Source organism: Astyanax mexicanus, chromosome 22, assembly GCF_023375975.1.
Source record: "Astyanax mexicanus isolate ESR-SI-001 chromosome 22, AstMex3_surface, whole genome shotgun sequence".
Lineage (NCBI taxonomy): Eukaryota > Metazoa > Chordata > Actinopteri > Characiformes > Acestrorhamphidae > Astyanax > Astyanax mexicanus.
In genome coordinates this window covers 6,865,512-6,877,691 of record NC_064429.1, presented here as the reverse complement: position 1 = coordinate 6,877,691, position 12,180 = coordinate 6,865,512, and the positions used below count along the sequence as shown (strand labels likewise).

Genomic DNA, 12,180 nt, shown 5'->3' with positions numbered 1-12,180 from the left:
TTAGTCGGGGCTTTCAGTGCTGATTCCTCCATTAAGACTTTTTGGATATTAGTCCTTTAGAGTTTTCTCATCTTGCCTGAATAATATGCGAAATAAGGCGGAATTGGGTCTATGATGTCTTTTTCTAGCATCATTTACATATTTTGCACTTTTCCTTAAATATAAAAGCTGCTTATAAGGTTAAAGGGAGCAGCTACACATTCGTAAAAACGTTAGTTTTATTGTGCTTGTTTCTTGAAAATGATCCTTGAAAATCTCAAACCGAACCAACTCCAAACCTAAACCAACCCAACTCTAAATCTGCGACCATAAGAAATAGTAAATCCAAACCAAATCCAACACAATCCCCAACCCAATCCAAACCAAACCAGACTTAACCCAAAGAAATACATCACAACCCTACCCTACCCAATCTCATAACGAACCAACTTCAAACCCAAACCACACCAAACTCCGAACCTAAAACAAACCCCAACTACAAACCTAACCAATCCAACTCCAACTCTAAAACCAATCTAATCCACAACCCAACCTAATCCAACCCAATCCAATCAAAACCACACTAAACCCGAAACCTAAAACTAACCACAAATACAACCCTAATTAATCCAAACTCCAACTCTAAAACCAACCCTGCCCACATCCCAAACTAATCCAAACCACACTAAACCTAAAACAAACCCCTACTACAATCCTGACTAATCCAACTCCAACTCAAAAACCAACCCAACCTACATCCCAACCTAACTCAACCTAATCCAAACCACACTAAACCTCAAACCTAAAATAAACCCTAACTACAAACAGAACAAATCCAACTCCAACTCTAAAACCAACCAAAACCCAACTTAATCCAAACCACTGAACCTCAAAATTAAAACAAACCCAACTACAAACCTAACTAATACAACTCAAAATCTAAAACCAACCCAATCCACATCCCAACCTACCTCAATCTGATCCAAATCAGACTAAACCTAAAACAAACCCCAAACATAAAGCTGCTTAATCCAACTCCAACTCTAAAACCAACTCAATCCATTTCAGTCAAATTCAACTTCAAATCCAAAACCAACTTCAGATCTTAATCATTCTAACTTTAAATCCCGCTCCAAGAAACTGATACAAACAAGAGTAAAACAAGAATAGTTGTGAAAACACCTCAAATACAAAAAGAGGTAAATTGTGTAATGATCTGAGATCAAAAGAATATAGACATTTTACAACAGCAAGATACAGTATAACTGTGCCCATAAAATAAACCAGTAGCAGCCAGTGCAGCTGAGCTCTATGTATTTTTACCCCCAGTGGTCCCCAGGAGAGTGATGCTGGTTCTGGTCCACAGCCTCCACAAGAGGCTCAGACCCAGCTATACGACAAGACACTACTGGAATTTCTCCCTCACACACGCACACCCCCCACCCCCCACACACACTCCTGCCTCAGTGCTGTTGAAGGCTGTTCCTCTAAGTCTTCTTGTCCTTCTGTCCTTGTACAGGCTCATTTTGGCTGCCAACCGAGATGAGCTCTACAACAGGCCGTCCAAAGCTGCAGACTTCTGGGGCAGCAGCAAGGAAATCCTCAGTGGTAAGAGATCTGTTTTTCCCCAATACTTATCAAATATTAAATAAAAAAGCTTGGCTTAAACCCCAAACTGAAAAATACTCTGGCTTTTATTTCATTTATTATTATACATCCATTCCTGCATTTCAGACCAGCAACACATCCCCCCCAAAAAAGCATTTACCACTTTGTAATGTGTTTTATGTGTTATTTTGTGCTATTCTTCCTTCAAACATCAATTAAGGTTCATAATGTTCCACATACGGCTCTGGAAAAAAAATAAGAGAACACTTCATTTTCTGAATCAGTTTCTCTGATTTTGCTATTTATAGGTTTATGTTTGAGTAAAGTGAACTTTGTTGTTTTATTCTATAAACTACAGACAACATTTCTCCCAAAGTCCAAATAAAAATATTCTCATTTAGAGCATTTATTTGCAGAAAATGAGAAATGTCTGAAATAACTGAAAAAAGATGCTTCAGAGTTTTCAGACCTCAAATAATGCAAAGAAAACAAGTTCATATTTATAAAGTTTTAAGAGTCAGAATTCAATATTTGGTGGAATAATATTGGTTTTTAATCACAGTTTAAAGCATGCATCTTGGCATCATGTTCTCCTCCACCAGTCTTACACGGTGCTTTTGGAAAACTTTATGCTGCTTTACTCCTGGTGCAAAAATTCAAGTAGTCCAGTTTGGTGGTTTGATGACTTGTGATCATCCATCTTCCTCTTGATTATATTTTATAGGTTCTCTATTTGGTAAAATCAAAGAAACCTATTCTTTTTAAGTGGTCTCTTTAAGTGGCCAAGTCCAGTACCAATTTATTATTATTTTTTTTTTACAGCCAATCATCTGTAATGTGTGCAGCATGTGGTTTTGCATTGTCTTGTTCACAAATACTTGGACATCCCTTAAAATGATGTCATCTTGAGGGCAGCATGTGTTGCTCTAAGATCTCAAAAAAAAGAGTGTAATTTTCTGAAACACATAAATGTACATGCTGTTTTTTGGACTTTTATTGCTGAGAACAGTCTGCATGGTTCTTTTTGTCTTTGATTTGTAACCAACTTCTTCCAAAAAAGTTTGAACATAATAAGCCTTACCACTGGGTGATAGTTCATCTCAGTATTATCAGTTGGCTATTCCCAAAATTCTGATTTCTAAACCTCTACTTGTTTAGATACTGGAAAACTTAAATTATGAAAGCCAGAAAAAAGTAGAATCAGCTCTCAGTATCTTTAAAATGGCACTAATGGAAGGCTTTGTTAAATGAGTAACTGACTGAATGAGAGTGACTACTGATGGAAAAACAAAGACGCTATTCTTCTGCTCCGCTCTTCAGGTACATGTTTACTCTCTGTTCCACTGAGGGATTATGGGTTTCCATGTCAACAGACTTCATTTAGAAAGAGCTGATGGGCTCTATTATCTGCTTTAGTTTATGACTTTGCTTTTCTCAATTAAGACTGTAGCTTTCCGCTTCATAAGCTTATCAATCAACAGCCAGAGAAACTGCTGGAGAAAAGATGCAGCCAGATGCCCTGGCTTTAGGGAACCTTTTAGTGTCTTTCTGGTAGATTTTAAATAAGGATTTTTGTGAGGATTTAATTGCATTTGGCAACAAAAGTTAGGGAGCTAGGGAGGTCAGAATGTTGGTCAATCACCACCCCAACTCCTCCCCAATTAATTTAATACTCCTCCCAAATTAATTTCCAACTCCTCCTCAATTCATTTCCAACTCCTCCCAAATTCATTTCCAACTCCTCCCAAATTCATTTCCAACTCCTCCCAAATTAATTACCAACTAATCCCAAATTCACTTCCAACTCCTTCCTAACTCATTTCCAACTCTTTCCAAATTCCTTTTCGACTGGTCCCAAATTAATTTCCAACTTCCCATATTCATCCCAGACTCATTTTCATCTACCCAAGTCATCACAAACTCCCCAAGTCCCTAGCTCATTTCTTAATCCCCAACTTCTATCTAAGTAATTTCCAACCTCCCAACTCATCCCTAAGTAAATCCCAACGTCTCAACTCATCCCTAACACATCCCTAACTTACCTTTAACTTGCAATCTAAATTCCAACCTCCCAACTCATCCCCAACTCATCCCTAACTTACCTTTGACTTGCAAACTAATTTTCAACCTCCCAACTCATCACCAACTCATCCCTAACTTACCTTTAACTTGCAAACTAAATTCCAACCTCCCAACTCATCCCCAACTCATCCCTAACTTACCTTCAAATTGCAAACTAATTTCCAACTTCCCAACTCATCCCCAACTCATCCCTAACATACCTTTAACTTGCAAACTCATTTCCAACCTCCCAACCCATCCCCAACTCATTATTTCCAACTTATCTTCAAATTGCAAACTAATTTCCAACCTCCCAACTCATCCCTAACTTACCTTCAACTTGCAAACTAATTTTCAACCTCCCAACTCATCACCAACTCATCCCTAACTTCTCTTTAACTTGCAAACTAATTTCCAACTTCCCAACTCATCCCTAACTTACCTTTAACTTGCAAACAAATTTCCAACTTCCAACTTCATCTATAACTCACCCCCAACTTTTCAAATCCCTAACTCACCCCCAACTCATCCCCAACTCATCTCCAGCTTCCCAACTCATCTCCAACTATTTTATTACTCCCCAACTCATCCCCAATGCATCCAACTCCCCTAATTTAGTATATTTTGAAACACTTGTGTTCCCAGAATTCTGATTGGCAGTGATTGCCATCTGGATCAATACATCACAAATGATAGATGGTGGGTCAGAATGAATAAACGAGTATACAGTATTTCTGGATCTCTGTTATAAACGTGATGAATGTCTTCGTCTTTCTGACCAGGCCAAGAAATCTGATTGCAGCGTCACGTTTACCTTAAATTCTCTATTCCCTCGGTTCCCTTGCCAAGCTCTGGCAGTAAACAACTGGTAATTGACTGATGATGCCCTGCCTGATCCACAGCACCCGCGGAGTGCAGGAGTCAGTCACTGCCTCTTACTGTTAGCGAGATCCAGGGCAGATTCTTGTTTGATGTTGCCTGTAAACTAACAGTCAGTGACCAGTGGAGCTGTAATTGATGTCCAGTTTTATGGTAAACGACAGAAATAAAGTGCTGTAAAGATGGTTCTTGCTTGGATGTGGAGGGATGACTGGTTGAAGGTAATGAATACAGGAACACATGCAGAATTATTTTGTGAAACAAACCAGTTTATGTTTTATACTTTAGATTCTAGATTAAGTATCACATGTATCTTTGAGGACAGATCTGCACACTCTTGGTGAGATTTTAATCTCAGTGTCTTCATGAGGGAGAGTCGCCTGGAATAGTTTTCTCAGCGTCTTGAAGGAGTTCCTGGAGGTGTAATATGGAATGTAATTCCATATGTGTCCCTTAATTGTTTTCATGTGTTTGATATTAATCTACAATGTAGAAAACAAATTATATAAACGAATAAAGGGACTCTAAGTGATCCTGCAGGCTAAGCAAAGCCACTATGATCAGAAGACTGCTGATTCGAATCCTGTTTATGCAGCTTGCTGAACCTAGTCTATCTGGGTAGGTACAGTAGATGGTGCTCTTTCTCCTAATCATTTCTAGGGTGATGTGGATCAGCACAAGGCTGCGTCTGTGAGCTGATGTATCAGAACCGAGTTGCTGCGCTTTCCTCCGAGCGTTAGCGCTGTGATGCTACTCTTTAATGCTGCATCAGCAGCAGTTCAAAAAGAGACAGAGTCTGACTTCATGTGTCGGAGGAGGCATGTGCTAGTCTTCACTCTCCTGGTGTGTTGGGGCATCACTAGTGATAGGGGGATTCCTAATGAGTGGGTTGGGTAATTGGTCTTGTGAATTGGGGAAAATTAGATAAAAAATTAAAAATAAAGAGAAACCTTGCATGAAAAAGTGCCTCCAAACTTTTGACCGGTACTGAACACATTAAATTTAATCCTATATCGCACTTATCCAGCTGGGTGGATCTAAAATTCCTATAAAACTGTGTGACTTTGCTTTGATCATAACCCGCAGTCCTTATATCCCCTATAGCCGCTCTTTATTATTCTGTTCTGCTCAGTAGTGTGTATGTGTCCCTCCCCAGGGCTCGATCTGGAGGAGGGGAAGGAAGGCGGCTCCTGGCTCGGGATCACCAAGCGTGGCAAACTGGCAGCACTGACCAATTACCTGGAGGGCAGACCCAACCCGGACGCCCAGGGGAGAGGCAAGCCCCTCTTATTACCACTACTTTAATTCACATAGTTCACTTTAAGCTCTGATCAGAGGGGATGATTCAGGACAGGTACTGTATGTTCTGCTATTTAACTCAGATTTTAGTGAAAACCATAATAATGACAAAAAATATCCTTAACTCGGATGTAAAATTGACTTTGGGTGTAGTAAAACATGATAAAAAGTAATACAAACCTTTGTTGAATAGCCCATCTCTGCTCTCCTGCAGCTTTCTGGGATCCAGTAATTTTGTTTTGTTTGCTTTTTGCCCAGCACTCTTTACAACGGGCACTTCGGGGCACTTTGGCGGAAGACTGTTGACTGTTGTCAGGGTTTTAATCAGTCAGTGGCGCACCTACTTCCCGACGGCAAGATAAAAACACACAAGAAATGTACCTTAATGTAATTCCAGACCACCACGCCCATCAGTGTAGTTTAATTCCTTAACTCTGATGATATTTTATCAGCGTGGGCGCAAGGCTTTAAAATAGACTGTTGACGGGGCCTTTAATCCACATTTTAACATAAATAAAAAGACATATATCTTCTAAACACAGCAGTAGTGACATCATGTTTACATTGCTAACTGCTAATACATCACCGGGCTCTGTAAAAACAGTAAATATGGAGGGAAGTTGGAGCCAGAATTGGTCAAATTGTTCATTTAAATTTGAATTGCATATATTAACGTTGACTGCACAAGACGAATACTACTGTTGAATTCAATGCGTTTCTTTATTTTAATGATTATTTACATTGTAGATTCTCACTGAAGCATCAAAACTATGAATGAACACATGTGGAGTTTTATGTACTTAATTAAAAAAGGTGAAATAACTTTAAAAAACATGTTTTATATTCTAGTTTCTTTAAAATAGCCACCCTTTGCTCTGATTACGGCTTTGCACACAATGTAAATTTCCTCACTAAATTTCACTCTCAGTTGTGTGTTGATTGTTACGCTGCTGTCTCGGCGTGTCTACATGAACGTGGCTGTGTGCGGTGCCAGCTGTTCTCTGCAGATGTGCGTGGGGCGTTCTGCAGTGTGACGGCCAGCTGAACATCTGTTTGCTTCCTTCAAGGCTGTGTTGAGGGCTGCCCCACATTAGCTGACACTTGTAGGGCTAATGCTAAAGATACACCTTAGCTCTGCAGCAGGTGCCTCCTCACGCTCCTGAACAGCTGGGTGTGGGAAGGAGACAATTTCACTTTGTCACTTTGACTGGATGGTTAAAAGCATGTTGTTTTTTTCATTTGTCTTTTCTTTTCACAGTAAATGCTTTCACAGCCTTGTATAAATACATTAAACTAAATTAGAATTACAAATAAATAAAAGTGCAACCATCTGTTTAACTCCCGACCAAATCTCTTCCACTGTAGAAGACCACCGTGATGTTTTGATACAGTTGACAGACTTTAAAAGCAGGTACATCATTATCATCATTGGACTAATCTACCGTAACACTAGTAGTTGTCTGAATAGTAGTTATTTGAATATTGTGAACGATATTATACCCTGAAATATTGTAATATATCACCCACACCTAATTATTTCATCAGAGTGCTTCTTTTGCTGTTTTTAGCAAAAGAAAATTCACACTGTTCTCATTTCCCCTTATATATACATACTAGAGACTAGAGATTATATCTGTTCAGTATCATTTATTCTACTTTAATCCTGGATATATGGAGATATTTGGACATTATTTTTTTAGTATCATGACATTCTGGATCAATGATTTCTGTTACAAATCTGATAAAATTATTATTTTTTTTAATTTTTTTTATCATATTGAATGCAATAATAAAATGCATTTTTCATTTTGTTTCAGTAGTTTATTCTTGAATTATTTTTTTAAATTCAGTGTTTTGCATCACCAGGACTATCGTTATCGCGGAAATACCATGAAATATCGTGATATTATTTTAGGGCCATATCGCCCACCTCTACTGGCTACACACTGATGGTAAGTGCAGGTGGGAAACATGCCCTGTTAGTGGCCAATAAAATGAGTTGTGGGTGCGGCCTAATGAAAACTCAACTGTTTTTTATCAACTCAACTCAATGCTTTTTGCTAACTTATACCCTGTTAACAGTCTATTTTCACGTCTTGCACCTGTGCCATTGAAATAGTTCAAATAGATTTAAAACCTAATAACAGCCAGTAGTCCAGTGCAAAAAAAAACGATAAGAACGCGCCAAAGTCAGAGCTCACCTGAGTCTTAAAGGGAATAAAAAGTAACGCACTGTTTGGTTATTTCATGAAACACCCATGATTAAACATGCCTTTTGCATGTTTAAAATCATGCATGGCGTATTTTTTTTTGTGACCTCATGATACTAAAGACACACAGACACACTCTAAATCCAGATCCACATTTTTCGTCTTGTCTATAGATTGCTAAAACAGTTAGTGTAATGTTATTGTAAGAAAACAGATAGGTGGAAAAGCAGGTTCACTTTTTATATCAGTCTAGAAAAAAATAAGAGACGACTTCAGTTTCTGCATCAGTTTCTCTGATTTTGCTATTTATAGCTTTATGTTTGAGTAAAATGAACATTGTTGTTTAATTCTATAAACTACAGACAACATTTCTCCCAAATTCCCCCAAAAATATTGTCATTTAAAGCATTTATTTGCAGAAAATGAGAAATGGCTGAAATAACAAAAAAGCTGCAGAGCTTTCAGACCTCAAATAATGCAAAGAAAACAAATTCATCTGGTTTTTAATCACAGTTTTTTTCATGCATCTTGGCATCATGTTCTCCTCCACCAGTCTTACACACTGCTTTTGGATAACTTTATGCTGCTTTACTCCTGGTGCAAAAAATCAGCAGTTCAGTTTGGTTTGATGGCTTGTGATCATCCATCTTCCTCCTGATTATATTTTTATTTTTATTTCCTCCTCAGGGTTTTTGGTGTCCAACTTCCTGACGGATAACCTGGACAGTTTCTCTTATATGCGCAAGGTGGCGTCGGAGGGGCACCTGTACAATGGCTTCAACCTCCTGACGGCTGAGTTCAGGTGAGCTGCAGTGTGTTGTGCGTAGTGTGGGAAAGCTTCAGGCCTGGGTAGTAGAGAGCATTATTTTTTTATTTTTTTATTTTTGGACAGCAGTGATACATATCTCCGTTCTGACCAGCTTTATAACTACTGTCCCCGGTTCAAAGTCACAATCGGGAACAATCCGAGCTGTCAGTCTGATCGTTATCTTGAGGAGAGGAGAAAAGGAGAGGCGTGATCATTTATCAGCCGGCTGTGATCCATTTACTCCTCGTCTGAAGGCTGGGAGATAAAGATGTGTTCAGAGATCCATGAATAAGAATAGCGTTCTCTTTTTTTTTTCATAGAGACAAGATCAGAATCTTGAATCTGAATCTAGATCAGCTGTCTAACATGGATGTTTTAGTTTTGGGTTTGTGATATGAAAGGTTTGCTTTTACAAGTAAGAGTTTCAGTACCGTATATTACGGACTATAAGGCATGTCAGATTATAAGGCGCATTAAACGACACTAGTTAGGATGCCTTCATCGAAGTGAGCAAGGGTTTCGCCATGTGTCCCTTCTAATGGGGAAGCTGGGGGAAGCGCCAAGTAAACGAAACTGTAATTCTTAAAAAAACATTTTCCTTTAAAGTCAAATAGGCGCTGGATGTTAATCTGCACAGAATAATTGCACAGAATATTTGAGTGAGTAAATCGCTTATGTTTATGTACAGCAAGATTAGATTTCCAAATTTTGTCTAAGAGTGAGTTTCAGTAAAGTTTCTCCAGCCCTAAGGCTGGGTGCAGCAGAATTAGCATTAGCCGCTAACCGCAGCGCTAGTGGGATGTAAATGCCACCCGAAAGCGCTAGACTGAGGAGCCCTGAGTGTTTTAGTAACGTAGGGGTGCTATCAGCTTAGCTTGTTTTAACACAGTAAACGTGCAGACTACAGTGCAATATACTCGCCTTTGAAAGACTAATGCTAATGCTAGTGCTGCTGCACCCAGCCTTAGTGCTGGAGAAGCTTCACTGAAAACTCACCCTTATAACGCTGATACTTCAGCAGAGTGGCTTTACTGCTCCTTAATACCTGACTGATAGAATTCATACATAAGATGTAACAGATTATAAAGCACACTGTTGATTTATAGTCAGAAGAGTTTCCTGGACAAGAATTAAGGCTAATCGTAGTCTAAAAGTTCCTTTTAATGGAAAATCTCCATTTAAAATGCTAGTCCAAATCCAAGACTAGGCTTCAACCTTAAACTGTCCCTAATGGTTGATTTAAGGCAATAAATCTTATTTTCTTCACTGATAAGACTTTTTGTCTTACTAAGTGTTAGATTATTTAGCTTATTTTAGTGATAATTATTACTTAATCATTCTTACTTAGAATTTGTACCTTATTTTAAGTACTCAAAATAAGCACAATCAAGCATCAATCAAGTTATTCTGATTCTTGTGTCCAAAAACAGAGACTTTTTTTGCTTAATTTCGGTGTTACTTTACTCATTTTGAGACTTTGAGCCATTGCTTTTGGTAAGAAGTCTTACTAAGAACATTTTGCTTACCTCATTGGCAGAATTTTTTGCTTAATATGCATATATTTGTCTTAATTTGCATATCTTTTGTCTAGTTTTTGCCAATGGATTTGTTGCAATGTAGTGCAAGAATACTGTGCTTGTTATTACAAATATCAGCACAGTTAGAACACTTCTCAACCAATCAGATTATAAGGTCGGAACTAACTGTTGTATAAATTGTATTAAATCCATATAACCAGCACAGCTACTGCATGTTTGTGTGTGGTTTATTGAAGCAGTCGTACAGCACTTCTTTCTTCTTTATCAAACATAAGGAAATGATAGTCGCTTATCCCCTCTGCACTTCAGTTCCTCCGAGTTTCACAAATAAAAATTTATCAGATGGCGAGCGACAGTCCTTGGCGGTTGGCGGTTGGTGTGAGTTGCGTGTGGTGAAATATTGCTCCCCACACACTGCCTGTCTGTCTCTCTGTGTCTTTCTGCCTCTGTTCTTCTGATTTGTGCCATTGGATGGAGATGAGACGGAGATGATTTTCGTCTGATCTCGGGGGTCCTTGAGAGAGAAACCAGCCGCTGGGTTGGCCACCTGCTCTCCCGTTCCGAGAGCTGGATGGAGCTTAAGAAGGCTGTTTAGGATGCAGCTCCACAGCTGTTCTCTCCAGCACGCTGATTTCTGCAGGGCTTTGTTGCTTCTGTTTTTTGGGGGAGTTTTTGCTACAGAAATTTGTAAAGATTTTGGTGATTGGAGCAGATACAGGTGAGGGAGTGTGGGTGTTGAAGACCAAAGCACTGGTGTATAGTGACCGCAGTTGTGTAGCTTTTCTTGGAGCCCTTGGAGTTTAATTCGATACGATACGATGCAGCGGAAACGAGTTGTGTATCGAGACAGTGACGGGAGTAACGGCATTACTTTTTTCAGTAAGGAGTAATCTAACTTATTACTCTGACTGTAACTATAACACTGTTACCATTTCCTACATCCCTGTTATTGCTTTAGCGCGTTATTTAACTTTTTTTTTTTAACCTCGCGCATACAGACAAAGGCGCAAGTGTGCGTGTGATTCACAAGGGACGGAAGGATGGATTGATGGTGGGATGGTCGCTCTAATCCTATAAAAAGGGGTAGTTGGAGGGTTTAGGAAGTCGTTTGCCCTGGTTAACCCCTCCTCTTTCCGGTGAACTTGAGCTTCTGGCCGCTGTGCCTGTAGGTTTACGTGGGTTGGCGTGGTGAAGTGAGGCACAGTTGAGATGATTTGCTGCTCTAATCAATTCAGTGATTGGCCTGGACAGGCCAAGTTCTGATTTAAGGACGTTAAGCTCTTTTTAGCTGCTCCGGTTTCTTCTTTTTTTTTACGGGCGAATAAAAAAGTAAGGCAATAGTTACTTTTACAGGTAACTAGTTACTTTTATAGTGGAGTAACTTAGTTAGTAACTCAGTTACTTTTTTGGAGAAGTAACTAGAATCTATAACTAATTCATTTTTCAAAGTAACGTGCCAAACACTGATCAGGGAGTGTAGAAGTCTAGTGTATTAGGGCACACTATAAATGAACGTCTATTTTCTGATCTATTTTCAAACATAAGGTGCACCTGATTATAAAGCACATTTTAAGAGACACTATAAAGAACTTCTAATTCAGCAGATTTTGCCGCTGCTGCTGCTGGTGGTGGGAGGTGTTGCTTACTAAGTAAAAAAAAAAAGCTAAACTAAGTAAACAAAACTGTAAAAAAAAAAACTTTCTTTTAAAGTGAAACGAGTGCTGGATGTAAGTCTACACAGATTTCTCTCTTTAAAAATGTTCATTTGTGTGAGTAAAGCGCTTCCGTTTATTTTCGG

General features: G+C 38.9%; 1 protein-coding gene across 3 annotated transcripts in view; it reads left to right on the top strand.

Annotated features, from left to right (window-relative positions):
- tango2 (transport and golgi organization 2 homolog (Drosophila)) overlaps positions 1-12,180 on the top strand; it is a 47,368-nt gene that overhangs the window by 17,422 nt on the left and 17,766 nt on the right. For all 3 annotated transcript variants that reach the window (XM_049470458.1, XM_049470457.1, XM_049470456.1), the window contains 3 exons: positions 1,499-1,587; positions 5,684-5,803; positions 8,724-8,838. In XM_049470458.1, coding sequence (XP_049326415.1) covers positions 1,499-1,587; positions 5,684-5,803; positions 8,724-8,838 — 324 coding nt within the window. The remainder of the gene's footprint in view (positions 1-1,498; positions 1,588-5,683; positions 5,804-8,723; positions 8,839-12,180) is intronic.